Genomic DNA, 21,516 nt, shown 5'->3' with positions numbered 1-21,516 from the left:
CCAGATTCTGCCGAAACTCAGCAATTTGTCAATGAGGAAAATAAAATAAGTCAGCCTTTTTTGGACTGCGACGAAAGGAAAAGCATTTATGAGAAGTTACTAAAACTATGGAATTATGAGAAATACGGATGTCCGATGAAGCATGGAAATTATTATTACTTTAATAAGAATAGCGGATTGCAAAACCAAAGGTGATTATGAGAGAAAGTGCAATGTAATGCTATTTTACGTCTGTATGTATTTTAAAGACCATCAGCCGTCCATTTCTTAACTTGTGTCCAGCAGTAGCTTATGAATCCCACTTTATACCTTATGAATCCGTTTTTGAGATTGTGTGTGTGACAGTCATTAACTTTGAGGTAAAAAACGCGCAAACAAAATTTTTGGGAATCTTAAAAAAGGATCAGTTCGTCGAAAAAGGCTGCCGGTCAAAACGCGGATACGAATCTCGTTATATGCGAATACGTTTTACGTTTCCTAATATTTCTTGAGATTCGATCAGCAAATGTTACTGTAATAATTTCCTTGAATTGATTTAAACGAATTTTTTGTCAGTTATTTTTTTAAGTGACCCTAGCATATGCATCAAAAATGTATTTTTGTCACTTTTGGCTGTCTCAACTACGAGCTAATTTTTGCAGCAAGATCTAAAATTTTTCCTTCAATCTAAGTTTTATCGCAGTCACGTTTTCTTCTTGGGAAAAGCTTGTGCAAATTAATTCAGTAAGAAACCTGGAATAAAATAATATTTGACTTGAGCAATCGAATAATGATTGTATTTGCCCAGATGTGAAAACAGGTTTTTCATTAAGCGTACAATATAAAGTTTCAAAAAATCTTTATCATACTGTTTTAAGATGTGTTTGTTTATAAATTATGTTGTTTCGCATTCATTATAGCGTTTTATATCAACAAAAAACTCTATCAGATGAGCCGTCAGTTTTTCTTGATCCAAATGCTCTTTCAGAAGATGGTACCATAGCATTATCACAAATATCGTTTTCCGAAAATGGAAAATATATGGCATACGGGCTAAGTGAGAGCGGATCCGATTGGGTGAAGATTCACGTCCGCGACGTTGAAAAAGGCAAAGATGTGGATGAGGTCTTGGAAAAAGTTAAATTCTCTGATATATCTTGGACAAAGGATAATAAAGGCTTCTTTTATGGTGTAAGATTCATGCAATGTCTGGAACCATTTTGAAAAAAAAAATTTCGAAAAAAATTTTATCAAATTTCTAGCATGCTTTAAATTATTTTCATATATTCATTCTTTTAGTGCTACCTAGATCAAGAGGGAAAAACCGATGGGTCTGAAACAAAACAAAACGAGAATCAGAAACTGTATTACCATTACGTTGGCAAATCACAAAAGGAGGATATTTTAATTGCTGAATTTCCTGACGAACCAACTTGGCGCATGTATGTTAAATTTATTAACACTATGGTATTTTTCCTTTACGAATGTGTTCGCCCGTTAGAACACAATTTTTGTTTTTATATTGCAAAACAATTAGTCTCAAGTACTATACACAGATCAACGTGAATAAAAACAATTACGAAGGTTGTATTTGGTTGGGGCCGAATCTGGCATATCCATAAATACTTGGTCCACTCAAAATTTTAATGTTAGAGCAATCGGTTTTTTCTAAACCAAATGGCCAAATTGTACCTAACAACTACTCTCCAACTTTTTTATGTGAAATCCATATCAACGGTATTGTAAGGAAAAAATTAGTCCACTTCATCTTCGAAATATCTGGAACTAACACACTTGGCTTTTCGCATTCTACTTTCCAAGTTCTTTTATTTCATGCCAATATCGCTGGTATTATTAAGAAAAAACTAATCCTCATCGCAGAGTCTACTATATTCCTTTTCGAATTAGCCCATTTTTAGTTTGAGGAATGTACAAAATAGTTGTAAATATGCTGTCTTGTTAGGCTTTTGATAAGTAAGCATAAAACCTCAAAAAAGTGAAAAAAATTAAAATTTAATCGCTTGTAACTTTGTGGCCGGGTTTTTCCTTTCTTGCGCCTAAAAGAGCAGAGTGTATTGTAAGGCAAATGTGCAAATTATCAACCTTCTAACTTTTATAAATTCTGAGTAATGAGCAAATATCAACAAATTTTTGTTAAGAAAAACGAAGTTGCGCTCTGTTTACGCTCGACTGCTCTGACCAATATGGCCCATCTCCAATATCAACCTACATGGAAAAACTTCCAATGTTTCTAGCGAATTTCTTTTCGACCAGGAGAATGCCAAAAGCACATCACATAAACGGACAGACATGGCCTAATCAACTTAGAATTTCAGGCTGATCAAGAATGTATACACTTTATAGGGCCTCTGAAGCTCACTTTTGGAAAAAAAGAAAAAGAATGGTATACCTCCTTCCTTCAACGGTGCGCCTAAAAATCTATTTCAACATGATAGAAAAGCATCGGTTAGCATAGCAAGCCCAACTAATGCTCAGAAGTAGGAAAATTATATCTACAATGGGATTAATTTCGGTATTCGTTACTACAAAGTAGTAAACTGGGATTACAATAGAAAGAAAGAAAATTCGCACTTTATAATTCTTTACCTACTGAAACCTAATAATTGAAATTTTGAATGCTAAATTTACATATTAATATTTAAAACCAATGTCTCTTGTTGCTATAATGGGCATGTCACACTTATTTTCGAAATTGATCTGTGACGGTCAGCTAAGACTGCGTATATTCCTTTTCAACTACTCTGAAAACATTTAACAAATATTTGCTGACATCTTGCTGATAAGTATAAAAATCTTCTAAAACGATTCAAAACTTTGCTAAAAAAAAATTTTAAAATTCGTTATTCAATATTGTTATTCCAATGTGGCCATGGCATTGGTTGTATGTTATGGCAGGCGGCAAAAATTAATAGACAAATTTGGAGTTGAGTGTCTAGCTGGTGAAGATTCACTCCATGTACCTACCGCCTTCCAAATGTTTGACGCTGGCAATGTTTGGCCCGGGGCTTGTCTCGATTCCACATATCCCACATATTTATTCATTATGCGATTTGAATCAGCAGTTATCAGCTTTAGGAGTATTTTCTAAATATCAAATTTAATATAAAAATTAATGGGTTTTCTTTCATTTTTCTTGCATTTGAATAAAAACTTAGTGTTCTTATGCGAACATATATATAATATTTGCATATAAATAATTGAATTTTTTTTTTAATTTTAGCCAATCGGAAGTATCCGACTGCGGTAAATATCTAATAATACCGATTGTAAAAGATTGCCGCGACAATATTTTGTATTATTCCGAACTGGATACAACAAGTACGATGCCTTCCAAACTAAAAATGCATAAAATTATTGAAAAATTTGAAGCAGACTACGATGTGAGGGCTTTTTACGAACGTTTTTTTTTTTTTTTAAGTAATAACTAACAAATTGATTATTATTTCTCTTTGCAGTATATAACAAATATTGGATCCAAAGTGTACTTACGTACAAATAAAAATGCACCAAATTATCGAGTCATTGTTATTGATTTTGAAAACCCTTCTGAAAGTAATTGGATAACTTTGATACCGGTAAGCATAGATACAAAATACAGTCGGTTTTCAAGCTTGAATCAAAATTTTGTATATCCACGAATAGTTTGTTTTGAAACGAGACAAGTTTTTCAATATCTTGTATGGCGGATACAATAGGACGTACTCTCCGCCATCTTTCTAACGGATATTTCAGATATCTTAATAAAATTGCTTAAAAGTACTAGGCATCTCTATAACAGACGATCATTCGAAACGAATTTGTATAGCACGGCGAAAAGATTGCGAGTCTGTTCGTATAACAAGTTGTGTTGTCTTGATTATTATGAGAAACTTGCAGAAGACATTTTATTTTCGTACAATTTATTGAAAAAGCACAAAAAAAAAAAAATCATATTTTCTTTCCCTCTTACCCTCCTCAATGTTATATCATAAATTTTTAAATGATTGATTGATTTATTACAATAATTACGAAATATCATTTTAGGAGCATGAAAAAGACGTTTTAGATTGGGTTAAATGTGTGGATGATGATAAACTTGTCCTTTGTTACATTCAAGATGTGAAGGTAATTTTTTTCTCCTTGTCTTATATATGAGACTTTTGCTCGTTTTTTTTACTCTTGTTGTGCAGTAATATTTTCAATTTTATTATTATTTTTTTTTTTGTTTTATGTCTCCAATATGTAGAGCGCCCTTCAAGTGAACGCGCTAAGTGATGGAAAGTCAATTGGCAAATTTAATTTGGATATTGGAACAATTGTTTCATTATCAGGCAAAAAAGAATATTCGGAGGTGTTTTTCAATTTCTCTTCGTTTCTAAATCCTGGAACCATTTATCATTATGACTTCAGAAGCAAAGATTTTCAACCAAAAATACATCGAGAAATAAAATTGAATTTGCAAGATTTTAAGCCAACAAATTATGATGTTAAGCAAATATTTTATAACAGCAAGGACGGTACAAAAATACCAATGTTTATAGTACAAAAACAAGCTGATGTAGTGAAGCCGCGTCCATGTTTACTTTATGGTTATGGCGGTTTTAATATCAGCATACAACCTACGTTTAGTTTAACAGGCTTGCTATTCATGGAAACGTTTAACGGTATTATAGCTTATCCAAATCTACGTGGCGGTGGGGAATATGGTGAAAAATGGCATAATAGCGGACGTCTATTAAATAAACAAAACGTTTTTGACGATTTCCATGCTGCCGCAGAATATTTAATTAACAATAACTACACTTCCAAAGATCGCTTGGTTATTCAGGGTGGATCGAATGGTGGACTGCTGGTGTGCGCTTGTATAAATCAAAGGCCAGATTTATTTGGCGCAGCTGTAGCTCAAGTCGGGTAAGGATTAGGTTTATAAATGCAATATTTTTATATCCGCTAGTAACGAACAAGCTAAAGACAGATCAAGGTGACGAACAATATATATATATATATATACCTCAATCAAATTTGTACGGATGTATGAAATATTTGGAAGATCTTGAGGCATGCAATATGTTCTCATATACACTATTATGGCAAATCCGACAAGGATAGATGGACTGATCAGGATGTGTATGCCCGTTATAAATAAAATTTTTGTACTTTTTTCAAGACAAGTATACAAAGTGTGGATAGCATTACAACTTTTCTTTAAATATCTCCCTTCCTGCCACGAAATGTTCTGACAAAAAATAAGATCTAGTTTTTAATAGTTACGAAAGCTTAACGCTTTATGTAGCAATACATGTATATAATTTTTGATAATTTTTCCAATCATGCTCATCTTCACTTTGAAGAATTGCCTTAAGTAAAGTTCCTTATAATTATCATCATATTTCTTTCAGAGTTTTAGACATGTTACGTTTTCACAAGTTTACTATTGGGCATGCTTGGTGTTCAGATTACGGAAACCCAAATGAAGAGGAGCATTTTAAAAATTTATTAAAATATTCACCTCTTCACAATGTTCGCACTCCTCAAACGCCTAAGGAGGAATATCCATCAACGTTAATTTTAACGGCCGATCATGACGATCGCGTCAGTCCGTTGCACTCATTGAAATTCGCTGCCGCTCTACAAACTGCCGTTCGTAACTCGCCATTTCAAAATAAACCAATATTATTACGTGTATATAGCAAAGCCGGACATGGAGCTGGGAAGCCTACGTCCAAAAAAATTGAAGAAGCAGCTGACGTGTTAACATTTATTTTAAAAACTCTTAACATTGATCAATTCAATATTTAATTAATAAATATAAAAAAAAAAAAAACTAAATTATATTTTGTTTAACTATCCAAGTTAATAAATTGTTTTTGATAAACTTTATAACGAAAGTCTCGTCTCTATTAAATAAAAATATTTCAAATTGCTTAGGTTAAATTTACAGGTGCAAAAACACGCAGGGGATTTTCAAAATATTGAAGTTTGTGTGATTAGAGAGCACTTCGTCGTTCGAGTAAACGGCTTTGATCTGTTGATTTTATTTGATTTTGTATGATTGTGGGCGAATTTTGAAAATCGTCAACCTGCTTTTGCTAAAGAACAAAATTGAAGAATGCCTTGCAAATTTCTAAATTGAAACTTACCAATTTTTTCGTCTTGGCTTTGTATTTTTTTAATTTTCTTTCATTCCGGTTTAGCAGATTGTGCAGACGTTCTATATATTGAAATAATTTGTCTTCTTCCAACTGCCTCAATTCCCTGATGGTTTTTTGTAGAAATCGTTTAGATTTCAATGATTTTTCGCATTTTTCACTATTTTCAGTTTCACTGGTGCGATCAATTTTAACAATTTTAATGTTCTCGGTAGCTTCATCCTTATAACCTAAATATTCGACGCGAGAGCCTATTCTCATTTCGCTAGGAATGGACAAAGTATTTATTTCAAAGGCTATACTCTTATTTATGGTTGCATGATTGCTGTTCAGGCTGGTGATGATACCTAGATTGCAAAGAGAGGAGCTTTATAAAACTAATTCTCTATTGTATCTATATAACATATATTTTACCGGTGCATTTAAAATAATAGCTCTTTTTTTGTGCATCACTATCATTGGAATGAAGTGATACTGACGGCATGATGAAGCAATGTTAATGATTCTTCCTGTCTATCGATTCGTACATCCAGTCAGTTTCGTTAATGTGATTAAGTTCCTTCCGTAGGTTTTGTAAACGCTTCAAATAATTTTCCGTGGTTGTAATCTTTAATCCAAAAGAGAAATTCTATGAAATAAAGGAAGAGTGAGAGAGGGGTGGAAGAAGAATCTTAGAGATTTTATTTATTTATTTGAGACCATCGTACAATATACTTTTCTGGTCGTACAATATACTTTCTGGTCGTACAATATACTTTCTGGTCGTACAATATACTTTCTATATTTCGTTTAAATGCTTATTTTGATCTTTGTTCCTGTGTAGTCACTTCTTCGAGTTCGTAAAGATAATGTAAAAAATTCGAATAAGAAAGACATGAGCCGTTTCACAAAACCTTGCTTCAAAATATTTCATTCACTTTTAACCCTGTCTGTAGAACTATCCTTCCATATTCAAATATTGTTTCTCATAATTCTCTTCCGAAGATTTATGATAGAGTCTGGAGCTTTCACCGCACCTTTCGTAGACAGAATTGCACGTTGTACCTTCAACGTGTTGCAAAGTAACGAAAAAAAATTGTAGTTTTGTAGCCGAATTCATGATTAGTAACAAAAACTTTATTCCAAATTTTTAATTTCTTAGTATAAATACTGGCTCTCTCAACGGTTGTTTCGATATTATATTGGTTGAAAATGCTCCAACAGATGACTTTTAAGTCATTAAATAACATTTTTAAATAAAATTATTAAATAAAATTATAGTTATCAAAAATATTTATTTTATAAAGTGTAAAAAGTTTGTATATTGTACATTGTTTAGTGTTTTGGAAAATACGCGAACTAAACTCATTTAATCTTACAAGTTAGCCTAAAATTAGACCGCCACAATTTTTAAACATAGCTCTCGCTAATTCCCTGTTGCTTGTAATAAATAAAAAAAATAGTCAAAAAATGGCAGCTCTGTTAAATGGTTAAATGCCCAACTTAACAGAAAACAAAGGTCCAACTCTGTTAAATGCAAAGCCGTCCACAAAACAAAAATTCGGCTCGCACGCTTCTGCAATAATCTTCATTTTAAATTTCATTGGAATTGGAGTAGGTCATTGATCCTTCTTCTTCTGGTATTCAGCAAATAAACAACCGAAAATTTGCTGAAATGAGCGAAAAAAGGCCATTGATCCGTTTTCACTTCGCTAACTTAAATATCGTAAAAGAGTTGCCATTTCAACAAAATATCAAATTAGACGTAGAACAAAAAAGAACATGATATGCGACCATACAGAAATTTTTAAAAAATTTCCGAATTTTACGAATTATTTCTTTAAAATATGCTTTAGTCAAAGAACGCTGTTGAAAATATTCTTGATATATTGTAATATCATTGCGGCAGCTAAACTAATAGGAAAACTTTGGACCAAATGGAAAAGTTTTTTCAACCGCTTCAATATATTTATCCGTACGAAAAATATGTAGCAACTAGATATAATTTTTAACTTAGTAAATTTGGTTCAGGTAAGTTTATTTTTTTTTGGCCCCCTCTCATATAAAAATTCCCATGAAGTAAAGACTGCATGGTTTAATTTTTAATATGATTACATGGGGAAAATGTATCTATTACGAATCAATAGCTCATTGATATAAAAATTTGCTGCACCAAAATTGGATCACGTGGATCAATTTAATCCATTCCATATAAGTATTCTCATGAAAAACAAGCCCTTATATAACAAAAGATATCTAAGTTCTGGTATTTCACCGCCTGAACTAAGGCATAACAGCAATTTGACTTAGAAATCACCTATACCATAAAGTTCACTTTACTGTCCGCCTATATCGCTTTTACACCCCTTTTTTCAAAAGTGTTTTTTTTACACTTCTCTTTAAGAGAAATTCTTTTTACTATCTGATTACACAGAAACTGCTAAACTTTCTGAAACCTGAAATGAAGTGTTTTAAATTTCATTATCTATTTTTGCTATCTAGGGGAAATATAAACATTATTAAAAACAAATATAAACATTAGTTTAATTCTTGATAAAAAGAGATTGAGAAAATCGTCATTTCATATATTCATTTCATGCATTTAATTCAAACACATGTACAGTGATGACTTTAAATTCGATTCGACATATCATATCATTATCTTCTTCTTCTGTTATTCAGCAAATCAACAACTGAAAGTCCGCTGAGATGTGTAAAAAAGGATCATATCAATGTAAATCTCCGTTCCTAACAGATGAGAGACTGAAAATGTTCTTATCGTATTTATTTAAAAAAATTGTTCATAACTCTTTTGTATTTCCAGCATAAAAAAATGGAGACGCATCAATTTTATTTATAACAAAGCGTGGACGCCAATGCTAGAAATCAGTCCTTGACCTGATATCCAAGATTCGTCTTAAAACGAAAATACTGGTGTATTACTATTTCACTGGCAAGGAGAATTTTTTCATTCATAAAATCTATTTGCGTGTCTATTTCCACCGAAGTTTGATAATTTCAAGTCTCCCATTCGCTTTCGAATGTGGCCAAACATCATATGCAATGCTCCATATCATGCAATGATTCCATGTGATGCCACGATTCCACAGTGTCTACAAAAACGTGCCACATATTCCACAAAAAACTACTAACATATAAGAAATTTACATAAGCTAAAGATAAAATAATGGAATGAAAAGTTTTTTCAATTCATCAGAAAAACATACCATTGTTGTGAATTGCGATTTTCTCGAATGACAAAATACAAGGAACATGGTAAATTTACAATTTGTTCTTTTACCATAAAGTTAGCATCACTAAAAATAGGTTGTGTGTTGAATGATATGTTGGTACTTCTGATTTTTAAGTCATATACTTTACAAATATACACATTTGGAGGTAAACTATTCCTTGTCTTAAATATTGAATTTGCAAAGGATTAACACATAATTATATTACGTTTTTGGGTAAGTGTTGTGAAATTTGTTAAATAATCTGTAAATAATTAGTAATTTTCAATTAAGCTTTGGTACATTCGTGGTTTATTGCCGAGGCTACGTAGGTTTTTTTTTTTTTGTCGTGAAGTGTCTAAAATGTAAAGAAAAAAAGTTAATCAATTGATGTAATTTAAAATGTGCAAAAAAAGTGCATTGAAAGTTGATAATTGCAATTTTGCTAAAAGTGCTCTTAACAAAGCAAACAGTGTTTGAAGTGTAGTTGTTACCCGCGTACCGTATGAACCGTATCTTATTGTCGTTTATTGATGCTTGTGCTAAAATGGAGGATATAGGCTTAGGACATTGGCAAAAGTTTGCCATGTAATAACTGTTCTTTTTTTCTTTTTTTTTTTTTTTCTGTTTGTTCTTTTTACTTGTGCCGGCGAAAGTTGCAATTAAGCTTCGATTTGCATTTGGAGGTTAAAGAAGTTTCTTTTTTTCGTACTTTTGAAGAAAAGCAAATAAGTTTTGCTGAGCCAGACGTAGTGTCCTATGTCAAATATGCTTTTATATTTTCAATTCTTTAGAAGATCTCTCATAAGTACATTACAGCATTGTGGAAGTTTATTAATTTAAAAAATGCTTATAAAATTAACCTACAACTCATTGCAGCAACTGAGAATGCAAAACACACTTAATATACATTTAAAGTGTCATTTGTTACAGTTATTTGCCGAAAATGTAATAACAGAGGTGAACACCACGTACTTAATGTTTAGTATGTAAAGAATGGGCCCATAGACGGCATATCAATCGAATTACCGATAATTTGTGATGTTGATTGTGATCATCTAAGCCGATACATAGATGATCTTGAATACCCAGGGAAGGTTGTAAGAAATAGAAAGCAACAAGAGAACCTAAAAAAATCATTTTTGAAATACATACATAAAAGTAATTATGGATTAGCGGTAAATGCATGTACAACCATCTTACTTATATAGCGATGTTTTATTAAATGAAAAGGCACAAAGGAGCTTTATAGAGATAAATCATTAAAGATATTAAATAGGACCATAGGTTTGGAGTAAATACTTTCTTTTCTTTTCCATCTAAGTTTGAATGCTCCCTTTGAATGCTAATCAGATACTCTGACAATTATGTTGAATATTTAGGTTGTTTGAATTTTGCTTTCATCATCATTTTAAACCGAGCTAAAGTTTCAATTTGTATTTTTCAGATCTTAAAAAAAAAAGAAAAAGAAATATATAAAACTATATAGTTTACATTGGACAAACTGAATGGTTTCACTTTGAATAAAAAAGAGGATAAAAGAGCGAATCTTTAATATGATGACAGAAAAAATTAACTCAAATCATGGAAATATGGTTAACAATAAAAGGTATCGTATCGTGATTTTGCCTGAATCAATTATCAATTCATTTAAGTCGATAAAAAATCTATTAAATATTTAATTGCAATCTGTAGAAGCCAGTATGTATGACGTAGTTTATGTTTGTTGCCAAAAACCTACAAAGTGATGTAACGTTCTCGCATTTCCATCTCTTGCGTTCGGGAAGTAAAGCGCGATTTTCATAGAAAATGTTCAAAATAACTTAGTTTCAAAGGGCATCTATAATTGAAGATATATACTTCCATTTCTAGAAATGGATAAAATATGATAATGAGAATAGTTAAGAAACTAAATCAATGAGAAAGTGATTTAGAAGAAGTCATCGTCATGACTATCTATCTACCTTTTTTCTTTTTTTTTTTTTAACAGACTTTAATAAAGTACTGGCATAAGTAAAACAATGTTTCTTTTGTAGCAAATTCCTACTATGAACGACTTAGGTTAAAAGTTACGAGATACAGAGACAAAAGAAAAAATATTTGACATTCATATATTTTTCATCAAAGTAACAGTTGCTTTGAAAGTAAAATATATAGAAAAAAAAAAAAAAGAAAAAAGGAAAAGATATTTAAGAGTTAATTTTAAATGTAAAATCGTATACTACATATAATTATAATTCTTTTATAAAGAACTGTATCTTCTCAATGTCGACTCTTAGGTAAGCTTGCAATTTAAATAAAGAAGGAAATTGTCCGTTTGCTTAATCCGTTGAAATAAAAGTTTTCAAGATGATTTCACAGACATATATGCCATATTAGAGAAGTAAGGACGTTTTTACGAATTTCCTTCATGAGTAAGTCCTCTAGAGTAAGCATGAGTAAGTAAGAGTGTAGAGACTGCAAAAGGAGGCATTGAACAATTTGTATCTGTTACGCGCTTGAGAAGAGTATAAAATCGTTTGCATTTGTGTGAAAAAACTAAAACTTCTGAGTTTAGTCTCTAGTCCGTCGATTGCAAAGCCTCAGCTAGCTGAAGCTGTGGAAGCTAATCAGTACTAGTAAAACGTACAATTATTATTAATAATTAGGAGAGAATTAAGCAATTCTTCGAGTGCAACATTTGAAAGTATCGGATTAAATTTCGGAATTTTCGAAATTCAAAAAATTCGGATGAATACTTTTAAGTATGCTTTTGATACACATAAATAATTTACTGTTTCTTCTTCCTCTCTTTGTTTTCAGTTTACAATACGCGAAGGAAGAAAACCAATTAGTTATCGGAGATGATATGGGCTGGAAGTCCAAACTTAAAATTCCACCAAAAGATAATCGGTTTAAAACAAGTGTACGTATTAATATGGGAACACATTGAGAGCTTTTAATGCCTTCAATTTATTGTTAAAAACCGTTAACCGTTCATCACTTGCTAAGAGATTAAAAAAAATGAACGTTTTTTTTTAATGCTATTATACCTACCATAATAGCTCTCGAACAATTTTGAATATTTACTCTTATCTAAAATCCATTTAATTTTGAAAATGCAAATATTATTCAAAAAAATTTATTTGTTCAAATTTATGCGGCAAGTGATGGCATTGTACGGTTTTTGAAGTCGTACCGGAGAAGAAAGTTCTAATATGTATAATTTATATTTTAGGATGTAACTGATACCCGTGGAAACGAATTCGAAGAATTCTGTTTAAAAAGGAAACTCCTGATGGGAATATTTGAGAAAGGTTGGGAACGACCTTCGCCGATTCAGGAAGCTGCAATTCCCATAGCTTTAAGTGGAAAAGACGTTTTAGCTCGAGCGAAAAACGGTACTGGTAAAACTGGGGCATATTGTATTCCCGTTCTAGAGCAGATAGATCCTACTAAAGATTGGATACAAGCTTTAATAATGGTTCCGACGAGGGAACTGGCATTGCAAACATCTCAAATATGCATTGAGTTGGCTAAACATCTAGATATTAGAGTAATGGTTACAACCGGTGGAACGGTTTTAAAAGACGACATACTCCGTTTATATCAAAAAGGTAATCATTAGATAGAAACAGAACTACTGGGGAGACACGCGAGAGACAAATCGATCGTTAAACAGTTTAAAAAGTGCGTTGGTTAGTCTACGATAAAAGTCAATTCGCGTCGGATATGCTGCTTACTTTCTATCCGATTTGCCGTTTATGTAAATTAGTCATAAAACGTTTGTGAAGTCAATCAAATAAAGATGGAAATTGGGTATCTCTGATCTACGTTTGCTTAGGTTGACAACAATCGCGTGTTTAATGAATACTCGCAGATGATGATTTATTCGATTTTATTTTATTATAAACTTCTACCTATTTGATAGGATTGTTGTAACACTTTTAAACCCATATCTTATAAAAAGTCTAATTACAAGCGTGCTCTTAGCCTAGAGCGCATTGTAGACCGATTTCTGCTTCTCCACTGGGAAACTTCATTTCTCTAGAAATCTAACTAAAGATGACAAATTTCTTGAAAAACAGACTCGTTCAGTTCGTTGTAAGTGTCGTGAAAAAAGAAAAACGTTTTTAATTACTTGTAGAGTACGCAAATTGAAAGAAAAAGAGAAAAACGAAAAACGATAAAAAGAAATGCAATAAAAAAACTAAAGAAATTTTGCTTTTTTGTAATCTTTCCAGTTCAACTTATAATCGCTACTCCAGGTCGAATTCTCGATTTGATGGATAAAAAGGTTGCGGATATGTCACATTGCAAAATCCTTGTTTTAGATGAAGCCGATAAACTTTTATCACTTGATTTCCAAGGCATGCTGGATCATGTTATTTTAAAATTGCCGAAGGATCCTCAGATTCTTTTGTTTTCGGCGACATTTCCTTTGACTGTTAAAAATTTTATGGAAAAACACTTGCGTGAGCCTTATGAAATCAATTTAATGGAGGAGTTAACTTTAAAGGGCGTTACTCAATATTATGCATTTGTCCAGGAGCGTCAAAAAGTTCATTGCTTGAATACTTTATTCTCAAAGCTACAAATAAATCAATCGATCATATTCTGCAATTCGACACAGCGCGTTGAGTTGCTGGCAAAGAAAATCACTGAACTCGGCTATTGTTGTTACTATATACATGCGAAAATGGCTCAAGGGCATAGAAATCGGGTATTCCACGATTTCAGGCAAGGATTATGTAGAAATCTTGTGTGTTCAGATCTATTTACTCGAGGAATAGACGTTCAAGCTGTGAATGTAGTTATCAATTTCGATTTTCCCAGGATGGCTGAAACATATCTACATCGCATAGGGCGTTCAGGACGATTTGGTCATTTAGGTAAGCACATCACAATTACGCTTTTAGCATATATTATTAGCTAATAATAATAAATCTCTAAGGATCTTTCATTATTACGAATGAATAGAAATAGATTTTAAAGAATTTTTTTCAAATAAAAATTTCTCTTTATCTTCTTTCTCTTCTTTCTTATTTCAATAAAGGTATTGCTATCAATTTGATAACATATGAGGATCGATTTGATTTGCATCGAATTGAAAAAGAACTCGGAACTGAAATTAAGCCAATACCTAAAGTAATTGATCCAGCATTGTATGTTGCTAATGTAGCTGTAAATTCTGGCGAATCTAGCGGTAACGATTTCAATAATTCGTCTAACGAAGAAGGAAACGTTAGCAAATAATGTGCTATTATAAATGGGAAACATTTTAAAGCTGCATACATACATACTTCTAAATTGAAAAAATTATTGAATTTATTTTTCCCTTTGAATTTTCATTTTCGTACGAGTTTTTGAATAATAAAAAAAAGAAAAAAAAAAATAAATAAATAAAAAATACAAATTCTGCATAGTACGATTTTTTATAATTTGTATTTGATTTAAACCATAAATTAATGATATGATTATGCAAGTGATTAATTGGATTCTTCTTTTATAACATGGTTAATAAAATTTGTTCAGCAATCAAATGAAATTTTCCTTTGTTTCGTCTCTTTTAATAAACTTTTACAAGCTATCCGATGTAGGTAATAGGTAGGCAGAAGATCACTTCACATATACGATTGTATTTTTCCAGATATCATTGCATTCATTACTATTGTCGCAACTTTAATCCTAATATCTCTGTCGATTTCGGATTTCTTGACTTCAACGACTCTCGGCTCTCTTTAAATGCCACATCGCAGCGCTTTGTCTGTTAACTGGTAGCCCAGAATTCGGTGGTGTAGAGAAGCAAGTAACAATGACCACTCCGGTGTTGAGTACTCCAGAGACTTGATACTTCGTTTAACGTTCAACGCAAATAACAAAACTTGGACGTCCTGCAGAGATGGTTAGCGCATTTCACGTTTAGTGCAGGATGAATGTGAAATGAAATTCTTCTTCGGTGAAGCGGTTTTTAAATCTTCGATTTCTTTATGATGGAGCATTTTCAATATCATCTTCAGTGTTCGCATTTGAAAAACATCTAATTTTTACTTGAAATATGGAATTCAATCGACAAAAATATTCAAATTTTTGTAATCTTATCATTAAGAAAATTGATCACCCATTACATCGCGGCAAGGAAAGAAACGGGAGCCAAATATTTCAGATTTCTTAATAGAATGCTCAATATCACGATAACAATAAAATGATTAAATGTACGCGAACAACCAACTTCACAAAGTAATGACCTATAACTTCCTTGACATTCAATGCCACGATCCGATGCCTTGCTCTCTTCCTTAAATTCAGTATATTAACGTCCTATTGAAGGTATGTAGAAACAAGTGACGTTGCGAGCAACGGTAAGGCCACACAATTCAATATGAAACGAAATTATAATTATAATCGAATAGCAAAACAATGTACTGACCAGCTCCGGTTTCCTCAATGCGCAACCTGTAGCATGTTAAAGATACGCGTAAAAATGGTATTAGACGACCGCGTGTTTACTAAGTTTGCAACATCTATCTTAGTAAGAAGTAGCTTAGAAGCGTTGAAATTATTGCGTTATGATCAGAAGAAGTTGAAATATGCATCAACTTCAATAAATGCAAAGCCCAGTCGATCCCTTTGCGTCTTTCCAAGTGTTATTAGGCGGGTAGGTGGTGTCGTTTAATTCATGTAATAACAAGTGCTCTCATATCCTAGTTAGTTAGTCCGCGTAGTTAAAGATAAAAAATCATTCATGCCATTGATTCCATTCGTACAGGGCCAGGACAATCGAAAATTGTCTGCCTAAAACACTAAGCATTCTATTTTCCAACTTTATTCGGACTTTATATAATTTTTATGACTCGGTCGGTTCTGGAAGACTCGATAAGACGAGAAACTTTGACTCTCGACGATGATTTTCGTAGGCCTCTATTCGCGATGCAGTCAGTTTTGTTTGGCTGCATTGAGTCCTAATTGGTCGGAATTTGATAAAAACCGTTAGCGTCGCTTTTAACATACATTAAGATATCTGTTTTTACGCATTAACATTCCGGCCCACCCGAAAGTGCATTTAGGCAATGACAGACAATGATAGATTCATTAAAATTTATAAAGTTATTATTCATTATTATTAATTTTTTTTTTTTTGTTTTTTTTTTTGTTTTCAGTAAAATAAAAATATATGTAAATTTATTTAATCTATCAAATACAAGATATTGTTTTCAAATTTCATCTATTAATATTTAAAACTTTAAAGTACGTTTGAATATAATACAAAGATCTTCTAATTGATTTAACATAAACTCGGAATACGTATAGTAATATAATTTGATAATAACAATTTTCGATACTTAAAAATGAAGAGTTACTTGTTGTATTTATGCCGGATGCATTGAAACTGTTTATTCCACTATCATTCTCCATAATTGTGCGATTAAAGTGTTGCATGGCGGCAGGTTTCTCATCTAAAACGGAATGAATGAATAGCAGTTGTAATAATTATGATAAGATCACGATTATACATATGTATTAGAAGAAGTGCTTTGTTCCCATTGAAATTTTGATTGGAAAGGATTAGCTTAATGAATCGAAAATACGCAGTAAGTACTTAGTAGTACTTTAGGATTTACTTTAATCACTTGTTATGTGTGTTAAGAAGAGGTAAAAATATTATAAAGAACGAAATTTCAAACATCAAATACCCTACATCACTTCGCTTCATACTGTCAGTGACGATCAGTGTTGATCACGAAAAAGTGTTGCGATCCAATCTATTTTCAAAGCGTTCGTCCTTCGGTCAAAACATAGCGTGTCAGCATAGCAAATTTGGAATACAAGACAGCCAAACTTAGAATAGCTTTTTGAATCGATCGGTATGATAGAAACTTGTGCATACATCCGCACAAACTTCATATAACCTTGTACCTACCACCAGTGTAATGAGCAAAGACTTTACTTTTTTATTAAGTTTTCCCAGCAGTCATTGTCATTCATTCATATTACGGTCGTTTAAAGCAAAGATTTGAAACATTAAAAGATTTGAATATTTTATTTTAAATAATTGTCTCCTTGGCCGGTCCTAAAGAATGTTTCGACAACGTCGCCAAACATGACGCGTTAAAGGTCCCTATCGTAAATTTTAAAATGAATTTGTTACGAAATTCTTCATTTTCCTAGAACGTAAGAACAAGCATACAACACACAACAGATACACAGGATTAGCATGCATACTTCGACAAATTTCGAAGGTTAGGTTTGAAAGTGAAAGTTGTTTTCCATGTTAGAAACTATGCAAAAAGAGAGAGCAAGATTCTTACTTAAAGGTATCGTTAGTGAATAAAATCGTTTTTTAAGAACATAGTCGAAGCGTTTAGTAGCATGTTTCCGTCAAATGGCGAATTTCAAATTCGTAATTAATAAAACAGAATTCTTTTCGCTTTACTTAGAGGTGACAAGTCTCATGTCCCAGTTTTCACTACATCACTACTAGAAATATTTGCACATATCCTAACGTTCTATTCCAAAAGATCTAAAGAAGGCGCGCTGCTACTAGGTAGGAAGCATAGGTAAGTTAATCTGGTGATATTATTGTCTATCAGTTAGTGATTTCTATTTACATGTACACGATACGATTATAACGAATATGAAAAGAATTTCAGCATAATATGTAATCCGTTGAAGGAATCTTAAACGAATTAATAAAATTAATGCTAAGGCCGATATAGCATAACGAACGAAAATCTCGTTAAAATGTATTTGAAACGCACCTTGTAATACGTGGACTGAAATACTAGCCGATCTAGCATTTGAGGGAGCGCATGTATAATTTCCCGCATGATGAAAATGCACCTTCTGGATTATCAAAGTACTTATGGATGTTGGCAGTAAAAATCCCGTTGGTGGCGGCATTCGTGAAGACTGAGATTGTGATATTGATTTATTAAGTGCCCTAATGAATACTTCATCAGTTTTCCCCACATTGCTATCCAAAATTGGTGGCTCCTTTAAAAGGTTTGATTTCACGAAAAATCCATCTTGAGCATCATAATTCACCATTTTGCTGTCGTGATACCTAAAAAATCAATTAGTAGCATTTCAATAGTAGTGAAATATCGCTAATCGCTAATTACGTAATTGTTACACTTACCAGAAAACAAAAGCTGGACTTTCCGTTGCTCGTTTCAGTTTACAATCCAGTCGTAGAGTTGAACCTTCGTCAATATGTATATCGGGTGCGCCAGTTATTTCAGCAATGGCTTCTACAATTGCAGATGATTACAATTTTTGTCATACATCTATACATACATATATATATATATAAGCATTAATTTTTATTTATTTTCTCGTCGACTTGCTAAGGGCTAAAAGATGCGGGGCAAAGTGTTGTGTAAATTAAAAAATTCCTTTAACTGTTTGGTTTATTCGTCTACTTAATGCATTAGCAGGTTATAAAAACATTAAATGGGAACTCAATAAACTGAACTTTAGAATATTTAACAAACAAAAAAAATAACGGGCTATAAAGATCAGATGTTAATTAAAACTATACGAGCTACAGGTTATACAAAGCGAATAGTTGCCGGTTTCTGCAAGAGACGAACCTTGCTTTGCCTGAGAACATTTGTAAAACTCTCATTTCTACCTGTGATGATGCTATCTTTAAGGTTTGCGTAAGTTAAAGTAATTTGTATACAAACTATTGAATAAATCTACTAAATATGTAAATATGAAACCGGAATTTGCATACACAAGGCCCTAAGTTCACATATAGAGAACGTACATATCTGTAGCTTGGTTCTTATTTTATAGCTTGGATGCTGATCACAGTAAGCGATCGGAATACGAATATGACTTGTGTGCCAAATAAAGAGCATTCGACAAAATCAGATTTTCTTAGTCGGAAAGATACAGAAGAAGTAGTTTTTCGCTTTTTACCCTACGGGGGGATGAAAAGTCGATCCATTTTGAGTATCCCTGGTAAAAATTCATGGATAGCTTGACTGCGAGATTAATTGGCTTTGTCAAGAAGACAATATTCTCTATTTGAAGAGTTTTGTCTCTTATCACTTGTCAAGGTCTAGGAAATTGTTTAATAACAGAGGATATCAACGACCATTAAACGATTTCAATGGTTTGCCGTTCAAAAAAAAAAAGAGGCGAGAAATGTCAAGAAAAGGTAGCAAAATTAATTATTTAGATGATCATCCGTCCGTCCATCCATAGGGTAAAATAAGTTTTTGTTGGATGGATGCACTAAACCGAGAAGTGTTAGCCTTTACCGCTTACTCAACAGATTTGGGCGTTTACTGCTTATTGTCTTTAATGGGACACGCCTTTGCTGAGTAACACTTTACTACTCACAAAAATGGTTTGATTACTGGTTTGCTGCAGAAGAGCAGCATTTTTTCGCATGTTTCCCACAAATTTGCCAACCGAGTGGAAAAAATGTTTAGCTAGCGATGATCAATACTTCGAATATAATATGTTTTTTATCATACTCGTACAATTAATGTGTATTTTTTATGCCCAATGTACAGTTTCATATATACATACCTAGTAGTTTCAGAAAAAAAAACAAAATAACAAACACAGTTCGTAATCAATATTCTCAGTCAAAAAGGCTTGAAAAATACGGAGTTAGCTACAGTCATTAATTTGAAACAAACATTTCGACCATTGCCTTGAAAAAAACACTTGTTTTATAAAAAACTGGTTATGACTTTTTAATGGCCGATATCGGTTGTAGGTTTGTAGTGCACGGTGCATTAAGTTTGTGCGGACGTAGGTAACAAGCGAGAAGGCTTAGGCTGGGCCCACCTTTTATCACAGCGATCGATTCAAAATCATTTTCTAAATCTTGTCTGTCCCTCTGCTGTCTGTCCATGTAAATTATTCAACATATAAGTCTCATATCTTGCGATATAATGATGACATTTAGTATACTGCCGAGTTTTGATTCAAAGATGGACGCTGTTGGGAATGGTTCGGATCGGTCCACCTTTTCGACGACCACTCCCCATAAAACGCGCTATTTAAAAAGTTCGAAAATTGAAAAAATTTCAATTTTCAAAATTTTCGACAAAGCTCACTCAGTAGTAGTGCTTGGATATTCTAAGTTGGCGTCAAAAATTTGACTTGGCGGGGACAATTTTTTTGAGCCTCTTCTCATACAACAGTTCCTATGAAAACTAAATCTTTATATGGTAAGGACGTGTAATTTTTGATATTTTTTCGTGAAAATTGGTTCACAGTTATAAATTTACAAACAAATCAACTTTTCTGAATTTGGACCACATAGGTCTATTTTTTCCATATAGGGAAACTCAGGAAATATAAACTCTTATATGCTTTAAAGACCGAATTTTTAATACTTTATGAAGAAAAAAGTACTTGGACATAAAATTAAAATCATATGGGTCAATTTCTTGGACCCCATTCGATATAAGATTTCTTAAGAATAATAAGCTCTTAACAAAAAGATTTATTTTTTTTATTTTATGATGAAAAGTTTAAATTCGAATTTTTTGTAGGGGAAACTGAAAAATATTAAAATTTTGATCAATTTCGATCACGCTGTGGGATTTTATTAGGCATCTCCAGGCAATATACGCGCTATCTTGAAAAGAATGCCTTTGTATGAAAATATTTTGTGATTTTTGATATTGTATTATGAAAACAAGTGATGTAGGGCATCTAATGATCGGCTTTGCTCGATTATAATATTCTTATCTGTTTTAAGCTTAATATCTATTTCTTAAAGATTTTGATATGTGCATAATATAAGCATAATACTATGGAGGAAGACATGAAATGAAAGCAAATTTGAAGTTTATCTGAACTTTAAGTAACGGCTGATCTTAGGATTAATAGCGATAGAAATTGCAATTGGAAATTACAAAAATCTACTATGGAGACGATTTCGGAAAAGTGTACTTTTACTGAGCTGCAAAATTAATAAAAGACACTGTAGTTGTCTTGCATTTCAATTGCGTTTCACTTCATCAAACAAGTAAGAATATTATAGTCGGACACGGCCGCCCATTAAAAACCTTAAACCAGATTGTCTAACGCAACTCTTATTTTTATTCTTGAGGACAAAAATTATATCTTGTTACTATATAAAGGCAAACATTTCAAGTGCGTATTTACGGGAAAGTGGGGCCAAAACGCATCCTAATGTAGTACAAGATTAATTCTTACTGTGGAAT

General features: G+C 32.4%; 3 protein-coding genes across 3 annotated transcripts in view; 2 read left to right on the top strand and 1 right to left on the bottom strand.

The window, feature by feature from the left end:
- LOC119633094 (prolyl endopeptidase) lies at positions 1-5,778 on the top strand (the record flags this gene model as incomplete). Its single annotated transcript, XM_038026316.1, has 8 exons — positions 1-191; positions 900-1,170; positions 1,279-1,421; positions 3,221-3,380; positions 3,456-3,575; positions 4,024-4,104; positions 4,226-4,890; positions 5,379-5,778. Coding segments are annotated over 8 exons (2,031 nt in total), but the record flags the coding sequence as incomplete, so codon positions are not given.
- Positions 5,779-9,446: 3,668 nt separating this feature from the next.
- On the top strand, positions 9,447-14,679 carry LOC119633158 (ATP-dependent RNA helicase me31b). The gene is made up of 6 exons (XM_038026489.1): positions 9,447-9,574; positions 10,785-10,946; positions 12,140-12,242; positions 12,555-12,933; positions 13,561-14,208; positions 14,373-14,679. Exons 2-6 carry the CDS (start codon positions 10,894-10,896, stop codon positions 14,570-14,572), a joined length of 1,383 nt encoding a protein of 460 aa, XP_037882417.1. The 5' UTR covers positions 9,447-9,574; positions 10,785-10,893; the 3' UTR covers positions 14,573-14,679.
- Positions 14,680-16,537: 1,858 nt separating this feature from the next.
- LOC119633678 overlaps positions 16,538-21,516 on the bottom strand; it is a 17,887-nt gene continuing 12,908 nt past the window's right edge. Inside the window, exons 5-7 of the mRNA XM_038027353.1 lie at positions 18,456-18,567; positions 18,076-18,380; positions 16,538-16,773 (exon numbers count right to left, since the gene is read on the bottom strand). Coding sequence (XP_037883281.1) covers positions 16,538-16,773; positions 18,076-18,380; positions 18,456-18,567 — 653 coding nt within the window. The remainder of the gene's footprint in view (positions 16,774-18,075; positions 18,381-18,455; positions 18,568-21,516) is intronic.

This window comes from Glossina fuscipes, unplaced genomic scaffold (genome assembly GCF_014805625.2).
Source record: "Glossina fuscipes isolate IAEA_lab_2018 unplaced genomic scaffold, Yale_Gfus_2 2, whole genome shotgun sequence".
Taxonomy (NCBI): domain Eukaryota; kingdom Metazoa; phylum Arthropoda; class Insecta; order Diptera; family Glossinidae; genus Glossina; species Glossina fuscipes.
Note: the sequence above shows the minus strand (reverse complement) of the source record. Positions and strands in the feature narration are given on the sequence as shown.

Bases quoted from the DNA above. Each gene is read 5' to 3' on its own strand.
- LOC119633158 (XM_038026489.1), top strand. From the start codon at position 10,894: ATGATGACAGAAAAAATTAACTCAAATCATGGAAATATGGTTAACAAT. The intron at 10,947-12,139 runs GTATCGTATCGT...CTTTGTTTTCAG, and splicing joins AATATGGTTAACAATAAAAG to TTTACAATACGCGAAGGAAG. The intron at 12,934-13,560 runs GTAATCATTAGA...TAATCTTTCCAG, and splicing joins ACTCCGTTTATATCAAAAAG to TTCAACTTATAATCGCTACT.